Source organism: Solanum dulcamara, chromosome 11, assembly GCF_947179165.1.
Source record: "Solanum dulcamara chromosome 11, daSolDulc1.2, whole genome shotgun sequence".
NCBI lineage: Eukaryota > Viridiplantae > Streptophyta > Magnoliopsida > Solanales > Solanaceae > Solanum > Solanum dulcamara.
In genome coordinates this window covers 52,424,917-52,441,679 of record NC_077247.1, presented here as the reverse complement: position 1 = coordinate 52,441,679, position 16,763 = coordinate 52,424,917, and the positions used below count along the sequence as shown (strand labels likewise).

Sequence of the window (16,763 nt, the reverse complement as noted above, 5' to 3'; positions counted from 1 at the left end):
TGCGTGATTGAAAGCTGACAAACGGTTTCGAATTCTTTAAAAGAGAAATGAGCTGTGGATCTGGATATATGTGTGTCTTATTAGTGATCACTTCACAAGAAGTCAGAATGCCAACCAACCAGACTGGTATGTTCAATCTGGGAAATTATTGAATTAAAAGTACTCAATTACTCATATTTACTGAAAAGTTGACTGCCTTTTGTGGAACTACGACTAAAAGTTTGAAGGAACACACTTTAACCCTCTAGGTTGGCTAAAGTTCTAAATACACTCATGTAGCTAGTTGAATTACTAAAATTGCTTCACTCAGATATTACAGTTCAATTTGCTCATGAAAAACTTGTTGTCAACCTTAAAGCACAACATGTTGATAATTATTTTTCATCTTTTGTTCAATTTATTTTATTTTTGGTCCAAATTGTAAATTGTATCATATTGGCACGTGCCGAATTATTTATTCGCCATAGTAATGACCGCGTAACTTTGAGGTAAACAATTCAAACCTTTTTTTTTTAGATGAGAAATGCAAGAACTATATGAATAAAGGAGAAATTAAAAATTCGACGAGATAATAGTAAATGTGGTATATTATAAGACAAGAACTCTTTATTTCTAAATGGGCATCCAGAGTCCCTTATTCACCATGGTGATGACAAAAACATAAGCCTAGGCCTCGGCAAAGTTCCTCTGGTTGTAGCAATCAAGGTTGTCCCCAGGAGCAACATTCAATATGGTACAATACCTTCTGTAGAATCCAATCCGATCTTCCACTTGCGGATTCTGTCCTTTGCCACATTCAATTCCACCGTTAATTATGTTTGTAATGACACCGTAGCCTGGTTGTCGATTTGCTGACGTATCGGCTGCTGATGGTGTCCATTGCCCTGTGATAACGTCGTGGCATGATGGCTTATTACCCTGTGGTGTCATCCAGAACCATATTGTTGTTTTGAAAGATACAGTTGCATCTGTTGCTACTAAGTCAGGGTTGTTAACTAGGTCTTGTCCAATTGCTCGCCCAGCTAAGTCATAGTTAGATTGCCTGCAAAAGTTTTATCATCTCTAAATTAGTCACATATTGTGTTCTTTTCATCTAAGATTTCGTAGCTATGACATGTTAGAAATGAAATTGAACGAGATATGGAGTAATTGACTAGTCAGACGTGGATTTTCCTGTCTTACGTACCCTGTCAATTGGATGGGTCCTCTGCCATAAAATCCACTTCCCACTTGGTTGCCTTCCCTAAGAAAGCAATATCCTCCCGCAAATGGACCATCTGCACTTAGGCTACCACCTGCAAAAGAGCCAAATACTTCACTTAGTTAGAGTTCGGCCATATATTCGCAAATATTTTTGACAAGTCACACCCTGGCTCGACAAACCTAAAAAAAAGGCATGCCCCCTAATTTAAAGGACCTCATTTTTTAAGCAATAATAGATTATAAGATATATTTTAAAAATAATATTGAATATTATTTATAAAAAAAAATTATAAAGTTTTCATATAAGCGAGAAAGAATTATTAGAAGTTTGAAAAAATCTATGATACTATATGTTTCAAGAAAGATTAAATGGATCGACAATAATAAACTTTATTAAAAAAATTAAAATTTAAGACCTTCGTTCGAATTTGGCTTTAGGCCACTGATATGTTTGAGCCGCCCCTAGTCACCGTTTGGTCATTTTTGAAAAAAGATTTATCTTTTTAAAAAAAAAATTGATTTACACTCTTAAGTTCTAAAAACTATTGAAAATACTCATAAGTTGTAGTATTATTTTGTTAATGAAAATGTTTCGTAAAAAGTAATGACAATGAACGGAACTAATATGAATCTAGAAAAAAACAAGAAAACAAAAGCAAAATTTTGATTGATAGACAAACTACGTGACTTGGAAAAACAAGCTCAAATGAAAATAAAATATGTATATAACTATTTAAATTTTTTTATTTTTTTATTAAAATTTTGAAATTTTTATTGCATGAACCAAACGACCCCTTACAGATATTTGTCTTTCTTTACTTGCCAAGTACGTGGCATATTCCTATCCTCATTTCTGAGATAACTCTCAGAAATGTCAAAAGAGGGGAACTCTGTAGCTCCTCTTCCTAAAACTCGTCTCTTGGTCTTCCTCCTTCTTTGTTTCCATTGTTTGTGAATATGATGAAGAGGCCAAATTGCTGCTGGTTTCCTTCTGATTTGCTTTCGATCTAGCTGATTTTTGAGTTTTTTAGCCCTGCATGTGTGTTTGTTGCTTTGTTTTTCATGTAGAAAATGGTCCTTCTCCTTGTCGTGTTTCTGTTTTTGTTCTTTCAGTTGATCCTCTTTTATTGAGGTGTGAAGATGATGATAGGACCAAATCTGCTTAGTTGGTTTCTTTCTGATTCTCTTCTGGTGTAGATATTTTGATGTGTCCCCTTCCCCTCTGTTGAATCTGTTGCATCTAAGTGCTTTGTTCTCCGCCATTGTGGTTACAAGTGCTTGAAGAAATTGATTTGTTGTTGCTTAGGGAAGTTGTTGCCTTGTGTTGATTAGTCCTTTTGTGTTTTCCTGTACTCCTGTAAAATAGGCATCCTAGAAAAACAAATTGAACTAACAAAATATTATATAAGAAATCAAAATCTTTTTCCCCCTCTTTGTAATTGATTTTCATTTTCATTGTGAGTCCCTTTTTCCTTTTTTCTCCAGCTCTTTCAGTATTTCTTAATTCTTAGATAAGGGATTTGACTTTTATCACTGTTTAGGATTCTTCTCATGTGCACCGTCAAATCCTTAAACAAGTAACATTGCATTGGTCCTTCGTCTAAAGCATAGTTGGCTAAAGCATCTGCCAATTTATTTGCTTCTCGTAGGGTATGTTTGAAAAAGACATCCAAATCCCTCTTGTATTCCTCCACTTGTTGTATCCAGTCTGCTATAATCCATGGAGGTTTCCAGTCTCCAGTTAAAATTTTTTGTATAGTTTGTGAGTCTGTCTGAAAAATAATGTTGTTAAGTCCTTGCTGCTTACAGTACTTCAGGGCTTCCAGTAGAGCCACAATTTCTGCTTCTATATTGGTGGCATAACCAATTTCCCCTGCTTGAGCATACATTAGATTTCCTTGTGCATTTCTCACACAAAAACCATAGGCACTCCTCCCTGGGTTACCTCTAGAGGCTCCATCAGTGTTGCAAGCACACCACCCTTGTGGAGGGAAATTCCATCTGACTTGCTTTACCTTCATTCTTGCTTTGCCTTCCTCCAGTATATGCACCAGATTTTCCCACCCAATAGGGATAGTTCTAATTGAGGGGTTTCTGTAGAGAACTAGTCTTTGGATGGAGATTAGGACTAGATGAATAACTGAGCTATTAACCTTCCTATGCCCATGTTTGATACCATTTCGTCTCTTCCATAATTCCCATATTATGATTGATGGCACTGCAGCATATATCTGCTTCAATCTGTTAGTTACTTGTGCATTCCACCATTTCACAATTAGTTGTTGTAATTGTACTCCTTCCATGTTTATTCCTGCTGCCTTACAAAAATAAGACCAAGTCCTTTTAGCAGTGTCTGATGTTAGGAATAAATGGGGTATAGTCTCCTCTCTAGGATTTATACAACACCAACACTTAGACACCATAGTAAAGTTCATCTTTTTTAGGACATCATCAGTAGGAATCTTGAATTTCCAACATCTCCACATAAAAAAGGAGATTTTAAAAGGCAACCCCTTAATCCACATGAAACTATATTTGCTCATTTGTGGTCCCCTTAACCTAATAAACTCCCAGGTTGATTTAATAGTAAAACCTCCACTTGTGTCTAGTATCCACCAAGGTCTATCACAATCTCTTTCTTCCCTGGGTGTGGATATATTATCGATGATATGATCAACAATGTCTTCAGTGAGTACTTCCATCAGTTTTCTTCTATTCCATCTCCCTTGTTCTGTCATTTCTTTGACATTTTGAATTCTTGTATCATAGGTATTCCTTGGATTTACAAAGTACAGGGCTCCCAATCCAGTCCAGTTATCAAACCAGAAAAGTGAATCCCCTTTCCTAGTTTGCCACCAAATTTGGTGTTCTATTAGGTCCCTGGCTTCTAGCATTTTTTTCCATGTCTGTGACCCCTGTTTCCACTGTACCACTATAGAATGTTCCTTCCTACAATATTTGTTGGTCATATAATCACTCCATAAGGTAGATTTTGTCCTGAAGTTCCACCAAAGTTTACAAAACAGTGCCAATGAGACATCATGAAGTGATCTAAAACCTAGGCCTCCTTCTATGGTTGGAATACACACCTTATTCCAAGCCACCCAATGTCTACTCTTGCTCCCAATAGTATTGCTCCAAAAAAACTGAGCAAACATCTTGTGTATTTGTCTGATGATTCCAATAGGGGGGTTAATAGCTGATAATATGTGTATTGGCATGCTTTGCAAAACATGTTTAATAAGAATTGCCCTTCCTCCAAAAGATAACATTTTTCCTTTCCATCCTTGAAGTCTATTCATAATTTTAAGGGTCAAAGTATTAAAGAATTCCTTTTTTCTTCTACAGTGGTAAATAGGGCAGCCCAAATACATAAAAGGGAATTCTCTTCTATTGATGCCAGTTACAATCTCAACTGTGATACTGATGTCACCTGATATTCTATTATGCATATAGACAGCACTCTTGTCCATGTTAATCTTTTGCCCAGAAGTCTGTTCATAGTTTCTCAAAATTCCCATTATTTTTTGTAGAGACACCACATCTGCTGAGGTAAAGATAATCATGTCATCTGCATATGCAAGATGATTTATTTTTGGACTCCATTTAGGCATTCCAAAGCCCTTAAACTGAGAGTTTTGATGCAATGCATTTAAACTCCTTGATAGGACTTCTGCTGCTAAAATAAATAAGGTAGGGGAGAGAGGGTCCCCTTGCTTTACTCCTCTGGTAGATTTAAAAAATCCTTGTTGTTGACCATTTATCAACACTGAGTACCAGTTATTGCTAACAATCCTATAGATTATGTCTATACTCCTTTCTGAAAAACCCATTTTTCTAAGTACTTTGGTTAAGAAAATCCAAGATACCCTGTCATACGCTTTTGCCATATCCAACTTCATTATAACATTTGCATCTTTAGTTCTTAGCCTTATGTCAGAGACAATTTCTTGAGTCAATAGAATATTCTCCACTATACTTCTGTTTTTAATAAAACCAGCTTGATTGAGGGATATATTATTAGTTATTTTGGAAACCAATCTCTCATGGATCAATCTAGAGAAGATTTTGTTCACAAAATTGCTCAAACTAATTGGTCTCATATCAGAGAAAGTGTTAACCATATCTTTCTTTGGTATTAAGATTAAGTTAGTATGGGTGATAAACCTAGGCAATTCTGCACCACAAAAGAAAGCTTTCATCATATTGGTGACATCTTCTTTAATGATTTCCCAGCAAGCTTGATAGAAAACACCAGTAAATCCATCAGGTCCGCCTGCACTTTCACTATTTAATTGGAAGATCACTGCTTTCACCTCTTCTTTGGTAGGTTCTGCTTCAAAACACAGGTTGTCTTCCTCAGTGATCATTTTGGGTAAGTGGTTAAGGATTTCATAGTCTTTTGGGTCTTCTTCCTTTGTGAACTGATCAGTGTAAAAGTTAATGGCTTCTGTGATTATTCCCTCTTCCTCTTCTATCCAGTTCCCATCTTCTCCTTGAATTCGTCTAATCTGCATCCTTTTCCTTCTTCCTTGTACATGAGAATGGAAGAATTTTGTGTTTCTGTCCCCATCATGAAACCACTGCATCCCAGCTTTCTGTTTCCAAAATTCTTCCTCTAGGTGTAAAAATTTATTTAAGTCAGCCTGTACTTTATGCAAGTCCTGTCTGTTGGTAGGTGTTGGACAGTTCTGAAATTGGGTTTCCTTCATTTTGACAATCTCTTCAAGGGTTTCAATTTCATGAAATATATTCCCAAAGGTTGCTTTACTCCATTGTGACAAAGCTGCTTTCACCTTCTTCAGTTTATGATGATAGATTATGAAAGGGTTTGCCATAAACTCAGCTGTCCAATTTTGTCTAATTATTTCCAAAAATCCTTCTTGTTTTACCCAAAAGTTTAAGAACTTGAAAGGTTTTTTGATGTTTCTATTGTCTCTTGTGTAAGAGATTATCATAGGAGCATGATCTGAACCATTTCTAATCAAATGTTTGATATCAACACTAGAATATTTTGTTTGTAGTAGTTGGTTACCCAAACATCTATCCAGTCTCTTGAAGATACAGTCATCCCCAGTTTGACCATTCCACCAAGTATATTTGTTGCCACTAAACCCCAAATCTGATACTCCACAATTCTGAATACATCCTCTAAAATCCATAATTTCATTAATGGTTACTGGTAGTCCTCCAAGTTTCTCCTCTTGTGATGTTATTGTATTAAAATCACCCCCAATCATCCATGGGATGCTGACTGAGGTAGCTAAATCTTCCATAGAGTCCCATAATTCCATTCTTTCATTTTGATTACATTTAGCATACACCAGGGTTACTAGTATCTCCTCTTGACTACCTTTAATCTTTAAATTAATGGTTAAATGTTGTTGATGGTCCATTATTATGTGACAGTCAAAAATATCATCCACAAAAACCCATATTTTACCAGATATATTGGCCATTGCATACTCCATGCCAAGTCTTCTTCTATATTCTTCTATCTTGTCTGAGTCTTGAAAAGGTTCCATTAAACCTATGAATCCAAATTGGTGTTTTTGATTAAGCTTTATCAACCTTGTGAAGGCTTCCATGGTATTGACTGACCTAATATTCCATATGAGATTATTAATCATGGTTTATTGAGTTTATTAATCTGCCTTCTTGTATGTACTCCATTTCCAGGTGGTACACTTGTCTCTCTTGATATTTTTTTTCTCTCCTTCCCTCCTTTTTGAATATATTTTGGTGATATATCTCCTGCTCTCAAAGCTGCTTCAAGATTGTGTTCTAAGGTATGTTCATCTAAATCTCTGTTACTTCTTTCTATGTTTACTTTTGGTTTTGTGGATATTTCTTGTTTCTGCTGTTCCTTGTTAAAATCTTGGATTTCCTCTGTTCCTTCTATATTTCTTTGTCTGGTTTCCTCAGTTTCCATGTTGTTTGTAGTATTGGTTATTTTTTGCTGATTTTCCTTCTGTCTATCCCCTTCCCACCAGTTGTTATTACTATTTTTTAAATGCAAATCTTTGTTTTGACTATTGTTATCCTTTTCTAGCTGGATTTGATTTAGATCAGGGGTTTGAAATTTTACCATGTTTGTATGTGCATCAGATGATTGTTCCCCTCTGCTTGTGGTTGTGGTCTTGCTACTGTTCACACTGGATTGATTGGTGCTCTTGTTGTTCTGTTCAAACTCCTCCTCTTGAAGACTTGATGTTGCATTTTCTATTTGGAGGATTCTTTTTGGTGTCTGTGTTTGTGGTTCCTCAGATAAGATATCCTCTACACTGTCATTTGGTCTTTGTTGATCAGTAGATGATTCTAAGTGTTTGTTGTGGTTTTCATGATCATTTTTGAAGTTGTCTCCCTGTGTTACTTCTGTATCATTAGTGATATTGTTTGTTTCCTTTGTTTGGTTTTTGTGGGTATAGAAACTCTTCTCAATCCATGTTCTAGTATCTTCTTGTGGTACTTGTTCTTTATTCACAATATCTTGGTGTTGTGGGATCTCTTCTAGTGCTGCAAATGGATTGGTATTTATCATGGTTGTCTCCTTAATTGGACTCATTTCCCCAATTATAATCCCTGATTTATTCTTTTTGTATTTGCTCCTTCTTTGCATCCATTCTTGTTTACCAGTAAAGTACCCTCCCCTTCTTCCGTGAAAGTCTTCTTTATTTTGAGTTTCTGTATCAATTCCTTGTGCATTTTCTTTTCGAAAATCTTCTTTAAACTGTTTTGCCAATTCAGGATTAAGACTTCTACATTCCTTCTCCTCATGACCTTGGAGTCTACAGTGCTTGCAATATTTTGGTAGGTAATCATAATTTATCCTTACCCATTTTGATTTTAGTATTCCTGATTCGTCTTCTTCCGCAATGTTAATCCTTTTTGGTAATGTTGCTAACAAATCGACCTCAACTTTGATTTTTGCGCAGCTTGGTCTTGTCTTATTTGCTGTGGCCATATCTACCGTCAGTGGTTTTCCAACTGCAGTTGCTATGGAGAAGACTGCTTCTCTAACAAAAAAATTTGGTGGTAGTTCAGGAAAGCTTATCCAAGCTACAGCCTTTGATGTCTCTTCCTTTGGGTTGAACCATGGATTCCATATAAAAGATCTCATTTGGCAATACCTATCATGCACCTTTAGGTAATAAATAGGGGTTGACATCATTTTAACATAGTCTTCCAGAAAATTTAGTCGGATCAGAATATGTCTTTCATCTAGTAGTCCTATAATTGGTACTCCTTTGATTCCACATTGTGTTGGAATTACCTTCCTTAGTTCTTTAATATCAATGTTGTCATATGAAAACTTACCAATTACTGCATACTGTAGTTTCTCCTTTTGTATCATCTGCTGAATCTCATTGGATTTCCAGGCAATAAATGGTTCCCCGTTGATGTATGAGATCTGTTTTGATGGTACTTTGACATTATCTATTTCTGAGTTTGTGGGTTTGAAAAGATTGGCAAAGGTTTGATTTTGATTGTTGTTCTTTGATATTTCGGTTTGTAATATAGTAGGTTGTGTTATCAAAGTATTGTTCTGTGTTACCAGAGGAGATCGTCCTCCGGTTGATTCGGCCATTCCGGCCAGTGACTGTCTGAAATTTTGAAAGACCTCACTGAGAGAGAAAAATATTAGGCGGCTAGGGTTTTTTAGTCAACAATATTACAAAATCATAAATTTTCTATTTAAATTTTGTACAACGAACTAGGATTAAAATTCAGTACAAAAACTAACCGAGATTAGCAGTAGGGGAGAGGTATATATAGTTAAAGTACCAGTAGTTTCGTGAGAAGTTTGACCGAAAAAGGCAGCAATTTCTTTCTTACGTGCCGAATCATCACCAGTAGTACCAAAAGCTGGAAAGGAATTGGCTGCAGCTATGAATGCATCGTAAGTATAGAAGCCCTTGGCAGGGCACCTATCGTCGTTCCTATTCTTCAGCATCTCGTTGAACAAGTCACTTGTCACAATTGTACCAACATCTTGTGCCAAGCTTCCTGTTAGGAACAACAAAAAGACACAAGATAATACCAGATGTGATCGCAAAAACTCCATTCTTGTTTTCTTGTGCACCTTTATGAGCTAGTGTTTACTGTTTAGTTATGTAGGTGGCGGTATTTATAGCTAGGGATCACATCTAAGATAAGCATAGACTTTTCGATAATGTTATATGTGGCTTTGATTAATTTGTACGTTTTCAACAAAATTGTAAATTGTCTTTGTTTTGGTGTCATCATAAATAGCCCATGTAATCGTAGATACAAATTTTTCTCCTCATCTTATAGTAACCTAGAAGATATAGATTTGAAAATTAAAATCTAATATTTTTGGTGGCTTCATCATATACTATTCATAACAGAATTCAAATCTCACCCAGAACCTCACCCTTTGTTTTGATTTTCTAGACGTGGTGAAATTAAACTGAGTTTATCTTGTAAACCAAAGTGTACTAATTTATTTGTCACTGTACGTAATCCCTATTTGTTACAAATTGTCGAGTTCTGGAATATTAAATTTGGCTACGTAATGAGGAAGTCGGCGCAAGACATTTCAATTTGAAGAAATTTCCGTACACATTCAAGTGAAAACCATTAGCTATAGTAGTTTTTTCCCACTTAATAGACTCATTCCTTCGTTACGGCGGTTGGTTTCGAGATGGGGTTCCTTGCGGGTGTGTCCACTTTCAAACCCCTCCGGTAAAATAAGAACAAGCCCGCTAAAGCAATTGTCGCAGCTCCAGCTGAAGCACCTTTCTCGAAAGTATCTTTTTTCTGGGAACATTTTCCTCGATCTGGACTTGGGGCATGCCGGCAACCTTGCGGCTGAGAACTATCTGGTGAAATGTACGAGTTGAACTGAATTTGATCAGATTGAATTAATTTGAAAGGAGCTGAATTGAATTTGATCGGATTGGATTAATTTAAAAGGGGTCAAAATGGTTGGAATCAAATTTGGGTGGAAATAAGCTGGATTAAAATAGACTAAACAATGAGTCACAACCCATTGAAGAGGAGAGACAAGATGCAGGAAGTGCGACTGAAATGGTTTGGGCATATGAAGAGGAGAGAAATAGATGCCCCAGTGCGAAGGTGTGAGAAGTTGGCTATGGATGGTTTCAGAAGAGGTAGGGGTAAGCCGAAGAAATATTGGGGAGAGGTGATTAGAAAGGACATAGCGCAGTTACAACTTACCGAGGATATGACCTTAGATAGGAGGGTGTGGAGGACCTATATTAGGATAGAAGGTTAGTACAAAGTCTCGTTAATCTGCCTTATTAGTAAGCACATTAACACACTATAATTTCCTGTGCTATAATTTCTGTTATTACCTATTATTCTCCGTACTTTCATTACTTTATTTTATCTGTGTCACTTACGTTATTTGCTTTTCTCATGTCGCTTGGAACTTCTTGAACTTATTAACCGTATTTGACATCTTTTTATGCTTCTATTGAGCAGATGGTCTCTCGGAAACAGCCGTCCTACCTTAGTAGTAGTCAGATCTCGTACACTTTACCCTCCCCAAACCCCACGGTGTGAAATTCCACTGGGTTGTTGTTGTAATGAGTCACAACCCAACTCTCCTAACTTTTATAATTTTGTTATTTTTATTTATTTTCTTATAATTTGTTTCAATACTTAATCATTATTTATTTATTTATTCATTCCATATATGTATTTACATATACGTCTTAAACAAAAAAATTATATTTTCAAAAATATTTTGAAAAAATTTCACATGAGTCTCTCAATTTAAATTACATATCATCACAGCTTTTTAATGGGCTGAATTAAACAGATCAAAAAGAATAAGTTAATAATCAATCCGTTCAAACTTGAATTAATTTGGGTGAGTTATGTTTTCATGGCTAATTTTATATGCGGTTTTACCTGCTCGGGGATAAAAGTCTTCAAAAGTCAAAAGTCAAGAGTCAAAACGTTAACCTTAGTTAGGCTCTTACGAGTTCTCTAATTTCTTTCTAAGTTGAAATTACAAGTTTGGCGTGTTTGAAATGTCTATGTACTTTAATCTAATGGTAAAGACCATCATGAATTGACAGGTTTATTTTTTAATCAACATGAATTGTGATGGAATGATTGAAATATCTTGATCCTTAGTTAGAGGTCAAAAATTTCTGTTGAAAGTGCTACTTCCGTAAATGAGCCTTGCATTAATTCAAATTTAATCGAATCAATATGAATACCGAATACTAAGAAAAAATAATAAAAAAAAGGATTTACCTTTCCTTGATTAGTTAAATGATTTGGACAAGTTAGAGTTGCTCAAGTAGTTGTTTACCTCCACCATCAATTGATAGGTTGAGGGTTCGAAAATAAGTTAAAACACTATTGATCTTCCGAGTGAATCCACAAATGATCACTTAATTTGTATAAATGTTTCACTTAAAAAAATTCAAGCCACTGATGTGGTACAATAGAAATTTCAGGAAGACAAGTAAGAAAATGTCACCTTATTGTAAACGGGAAAACAGAATCCCCTTATTTATTACATCCAAATATAACTTATAGACTGGACCATCTCGATGAGTAATAGTAATACATAACATGATTTGTTTTGTATATATGTAACGAGGCCTAGGCCTGGGCGAAGTTCTTTTGATTGTAACAGTCCAAGTTTTCACCGGGGGGAACATTCAACATACCACAATACCTCTTGTAAAATCCAATTCGACCTTCCCCTCTAACATTCTGTCCCATGTTACATTCAACTCCACCGTTAATTATGTTTGTAATGACACCGTAGCCTGGTTGTCGATTTGCTGACATGTCGGTTGCTGATGGTGTCCATTGCCCTGTGATAACGCTGTGGCATGATGGCTTATTACCCTGTGCTGTCATCCAGAACCATATTGCTGTTTTGAAAGATACAGTTGCATCTGTTGCTACTAAGTCAGGGTTGTTAACTAGGTCTTCTTTAATTGCTTGCCCAGCTAAGTCATAGTTAGATTGCCTGTAAAAGTTTTATCATCTCTAAATTAGTCACATATTGTGTTCTTTTCATCTAAGATTTCGTAGCTATGACATGTTAAAATGAAATTGAACAAGATATGGAGTAATTGACTAGTCAGATGTGGATTTTCCTCTGTTTTACGTACCCTGTCAATTGGATGGGTCCTCTGCCATAAAATCCACTTCCCACTTGGTTGCCTTCCCTAACAAAGCAATATCCTCCGGTATATGTTCCTGCACTACCACCTGCAAAAGAGCCAAGCGTAGGTTCGGTTATAGAAATTTCAATTTTACACGATCAGATTGCCTAAAATAAAATTATAAGTAACTATTAATAATAAGTGGAATTAGTAACCATCATGTGATACCAAATTATAAGGACCACTCGTGACTTTTAATTAACCTTACTCTAAGAGGGATGAGCGAAATTACCATTAGTTTCGAGAGATGTTTGACCGAAAAAGGCAGCCATTTCCTTCTTACGGGCAGTATCATCGCCAGTAGTACCAAAAGCTGGAAAGGAATTGGCTGCAGCTATAAATGCATCATAAGTGTAGAAGCCCTTAGCAGGACATGCATCATTGTTCCTAAAACTCAGCATCTGTTCGAACAAGTCCCTGGTTACAATTGAACCGGCATTTTGTGCCAAAGTTCCTGTAATTAGGAACAAGAAAAAGAGACAAGACATTGCAACTGATGATACATACAACTTCATTTTCCTCTGTTTTTTCCTTATATTTTTTTGAGTTTGAATGTTTAGTTATGTGTGTGGGGGTATTAATTTATAGTGATTAGATTAAAGGTGAAGAGAGACTTTTCCACTAATAATGCTAAATGTTGTTTTGATTAATTTGTACAACTATGACAATTTTCTACAGAAAAGGTAATTATCAAGTTTGCTTCTTTTTTGGGTAATTGACGTGTTTCATCACAAATGGTCGATACAGGTCCGGAGTTGTTCCAGGAAAAATCAAAAGGGTATAAATACAAAATTGTCATCATGTACAGCTTAACACGTAGTAATTCAAATCTAACTTCACTTTTTCTCTTAATTCATCGGAGAAGAATCAACATAATAAAGAAGGAAAATTTATTAAAAAGTGTGGATATGATAAAATAAGTCAAATGTATCTTTTGTAACCAAGTGTAAATAATTTGTCACACTAACAAAATCCGATAAGAGTGAGAATTACTGCTGCCATTTTCTGGGTAAAGACTTTTCAACATGAAGAAATTTAATTCTAGTAATAAGTCATCCAAGTCTTGAAGAGCTACATTTTCCACACGCATTCAAAAGTTAAACCATTACCTACGTTTCCCAAGTCATAGTCAAGAGTCAAGACAGTCTTGGTTACATAGGTTCTTACCAGGGGTAAACCGGTCATTTCAACTTTTGCTCCTATTTTGTGCCCGTATTAAGTTTTTGTTCCTCGAAGCAAATAATATTCTGCATAAGTTTATAATTTTTTATCATAATATTTTATAAGTTATGTTTGCGCCCTTGAAAACTTAAGTTTTAATGACAAAAATAAAAGATCAGCTCATTTAAAGGACAATAATTAAAGATCATCTAATTTGTAAGGAAAATCGTGCAATTAAATGTCTTACAAGTTCTCTTACTATTTTTACAAAATGATTTTTTTTTGTACATAATTGATTCTTTAGTAAATATCGACAATCTCTAATAATAATAGTCTTAAGAAAATAATATTTGTACGTCTTCATTTTTGGTAAGTTTGACAGTCAGCATATAGTCTATCTCCACTCTATTCTATATCTATAATAAATACATAGCTGACCGTTGATTTGGCCTAAATTACGTTCTACTGATATTGAATAGAAGTATGCTTTACTTCATTCGACATAACCACCTTAATTTCATGCTCAACTAAACTTATAGCAGTCTTGGTCATGGGTGAAGCTAGAGGGGCGATGAAGAAGGAAAATCACACTATATGTAAAGCTTAATTTTTTATATATATAATGAATGCTGAACTCTTTAATAAAACTTCTTCCTACACCACCAAGTTGGTTAACTACAATAATTTTTTCTATATTCATCCATCATGTAGGGTTATAAAGATTAGATGAGATGGCCAATTCTTATTAGGCTTGCTATTAGTTTTTAAACACCATTTGAAAAGTAATAGGAAAATAATTATATTGTAATAAGAAAATAAAATACACACAAAAATAATCCTACTTAAAATACGGAAAAACTTATAAAGGTTTGAACTTCATAATAATATGTGTTCAGATATTTTGAACTCCATAAATCTTTTCTTGATTTGAAACTTCAACAAATTTTAGAACCCTATAACACGCTTCTTGATTTTGACTTGTAAGGTTTGAACCCCCCATAACTTTCCTTGAATTTTACTTGTTAATCCTTGAAATTCCAGTAGCATTTGTTGGAGTTGTTTCGTATTTTAATTTAGACATTTTAGTCCAAAACATGTTTCGTGTCAAAAGAGTTTCTATAACATTAACAACTTTTGCAATAGTGATTAATATTTAATAAGAGTTATTGAAAATGACAATTTACCTATTTTGAATCTCAATGACATTGAGTCGTTTTTTTTTCCGTTGCTACATGTCTAACAAGCGACAATAATGTCTCAATTTAACTTAATGGAGTATAATAATTTAAATCAGGCAATGGAAGAAGAGGCTCAAATAATTCAAAGCTTTTCGGACATGTTTTGATACTTGCGCGAGAACGACAATTTATGTTATTTTAAAAGATGTAAAATAACGTTTTAGCAGCTATAACACGAGTATATTTTGGATGCTATTACGTCTATAAGTTTCCCTTAATAAATGGGTAAGGGTGATAATTTTAGTCCATTTAAGTAAAATGAATTCATTTAGCCCATATTTATTTAAATAGATCACTCATATTTTTTAAATGATAAATGTATTTTTGACCTATTTCAAAAGTTCATACAAATATGAACAAAGTGGATAAAATATGGATATCCATATAGATCCTTAGATCACCCAAAATTTCTAATTGCATTAAAAATATTTTTTATTTTTTTTTAAAAAAGAAAATTGGGGTGATTGCGGGAAGGGTGGGAGGTGGGGTGTGGGTAGGGTGGTCTATGTGGGTGCGAGTGGGATGGGCGGGTGGGGGGTTTGGGGTAGGGTGATGGGCGGGGCAAGTGGTAGGGGGCAAAAAAAAATATATTTTTTTAAATTTTTTGGGGTGGGTGGGATGGGGTGGGATTAGGGTCCGATGGAGGGGATAGGGTGAAGAGAGGGTAAATTTTTTTATATATAGAAATTATTTTAATTTTTTTTAAAAAAAATTTGGAGGGTGTGGGGTAGGTGGTTCGAGTGTGCAAAATTTTTTTTGATTTTTTTTTTAAAAAAATAGGGGTGATGGAGATAGGGGGTGCACAAAAAAATTGGTTGGTTGGTGGGTGGGGGTGGGGTGACGGGGGTAGAAGAAAAAATAAATTTTTGTTTTTGTATAAAAAACTAATTGTTTAAAAAATAATAATTTAGGGGTTGGTTGGGGGTTGTAGGGGTTAGAGCATTAACAATTTTGCTTTGATTTAATATTTTTTGGGTTTAGGAGATTAAAATGGGTTAGAACCATTTTACCCAAGCCATGTTGATCAAATTCATATTTATCCATATTTTATAGGTAAAATTACCCTTTTACACATATTTTCCTAATATATTTACTTTTACTTCCATATACACCAAAAAATTTCCAAATTTCCTTTTTTTCCTTTCTCTCTCTATACCTCTCTGATACATCCGCCTATTCCTTTATTCTTGCCCTAATTTGCTCTAGTTAATTTGTTACTCTTCAACTGTTAATCAATTTCAAGGTTCCAAATAAGGTATATTTCAATCTTTCCTTATATGGAATTTTACTTCATCCTCATTCAATCTGATTTCTCCTAAAATTTGTATATTTTGATTTCTTCTGAAAATCTTTGAAAAATCTTCTAAATTTTTATCATTTGTTTTCTTCTGTAAATCTTTCTGTTTTTGTTTCTCATTCCTTCAATGGAATCCGTTCATGGTCTCAAACAGTCCACTAAAAATCAACGAATTCTTGTTTCTCCTGGTTCTGATTCGTCTTGGGAAGGTTACGACGAAGTTAGATTCAAACATCGTAACGATCCAACAGTGATGAATAAGCTACGTGAGAAATTGAAGTCGAAAGCTACAGTTAAACATGCACCCAAAGAAATAGACAACAAGATTGAAGGGGTTACAACACGCCCTAATCTCCCAAAGGTATGTGTTCAATTAAGTTTTTTTGTTTTAGAATGAAAATTTTGTGAAGGTTTTAATGATTCTGATACATATCATTTATGTATCAGATTCATAATGTATTTTTAAAAGGAATTTTTTTTGGAGATTTTATATTTCTGATACATCATGTTTAAGTGTCAGTTTCTGTTGTTTTAATTTTTAATGATTCTGATACATATACATTTATGTATCAGGTACATAATGTCTTTTTCAAATGTATTTTTTTGGAGATTTTCTATTTCTAATACATCATGTTTAAGTGTCAGTTTCTGTTATTTTAATTTTTAATGATTCTGATACATATA

General features: G+C 34.7%; 2 protein-coding genes and 1 long non-coding RNA gene across 3 annotated transcripts; 1 reads left to right on the top strand and 2 right to left on the bottom strand.

Annotated features, from left to right (window-relative positions):
• Window positions 1-524: 524 nt before the first annotated feature.
• On the bottom strand, window positions 525-9,367 carry LOC129872395 (acidic 27 kDa endochitinase). Its single transcript, XM_055947384.1, has 3 exons — window positions 8,989-9,367; window positions 1,187-1,295; window positions 525-1,042 (listed from the first exon to the last, which is right to left on the bottom strand). Exons 1-3 carry the CDS (start codon window positions 9,266-9,268, stop codon window positions 667-669), a joined length of 765 nt encoding a protein of 254 aa, XP_055803359.1. The 5' UTR covers window positions 9,269-9,367; the 3' UTR covers window positions 525-666.
• Window positions 6,552-8,243, top strand: LOC129872396 (uncharacterized). Its single transcript, XR_008762563.1, has 4 exons — window positions 6,552-6,792; window positions 6,883-6,992; window positions 7,951-8,017; window positions 8,139-8,243. It is a non-coding gene; the product is annotated as an uncharacterized LOC129872396 (long non-coding RNA).
• A 2,208-nt stretch (window positions 9,368-11,575) lies between the features above and the next one.
• Window positions 11,576-12,953, bottom strand: LOC129872394 (acidic 27 kDa endochitinase-like). The gene is made up of 3 exons (XM_055947383.1): window positions 12,616-12,953; window positions 12,330-12,429; window positions 11,576-12,184 (listed from the first exon to the last, which is right to left on the bottom strand). The coding sequence occupies exons 1-3, from the start codon at window positions 12,896-12,898 to the stop codon at window positions 11,809-11,811; spliced, it is 759 nt and encodes a 252-aa protein (XP_055803358.1). The 5' UTR covers window positions 12,899-12,953; the 3' UTR covers window positions 11,576-11,808.
• Window positions 12,954-16,763: the final 3,810 nt, after the last annotated feature.

Bases quoted from the DNA above. Each gene is read 5' to 3' on its own strand.
- LOC129872394 (XM_055947383.1), bottom strand. From the start codon at position 12,898: ATGAAGTTGTATGTATCATCAGTTGCAATGTCTTGTCTCTTTTTCTTG. The intron at 12,430-12,615 runs GTAATTTCGCTC...GCTCTTTTGCAG, and splicing joins AACATCTCTCGAAACTAATG to GTGGTAGTGCAGGAACATAT. The intron at 12,185-12,329 runs GTACGTAAAACA...AAACTTTTACAG, and splicing joins GGACCCATCCAATTGACAGG to GCAATCTAACTATGACTTAG.
- LOC129872395 (XM_055947384.1), bottom strand. From the start codon at position 9,268: ATGGAGTTTTTGCGATCACATCTGGTATTATCTTGTGTCTTTTTGTTG. The intron at 1,296-8,988 runs GTACTTTAACTA...GCTCTTTTGCAG, and splicing joins AACTTCTCACGAAACTACTG to GTGGTAGCCTAAGTGCAGAT. The intron at 1,043-1,186 runs GTACGTAAGACA...AAACTTTTGCAG, and splicing joins GGACCCATCCAATTGACAGG to GCAATCTAACTATGACTTAG.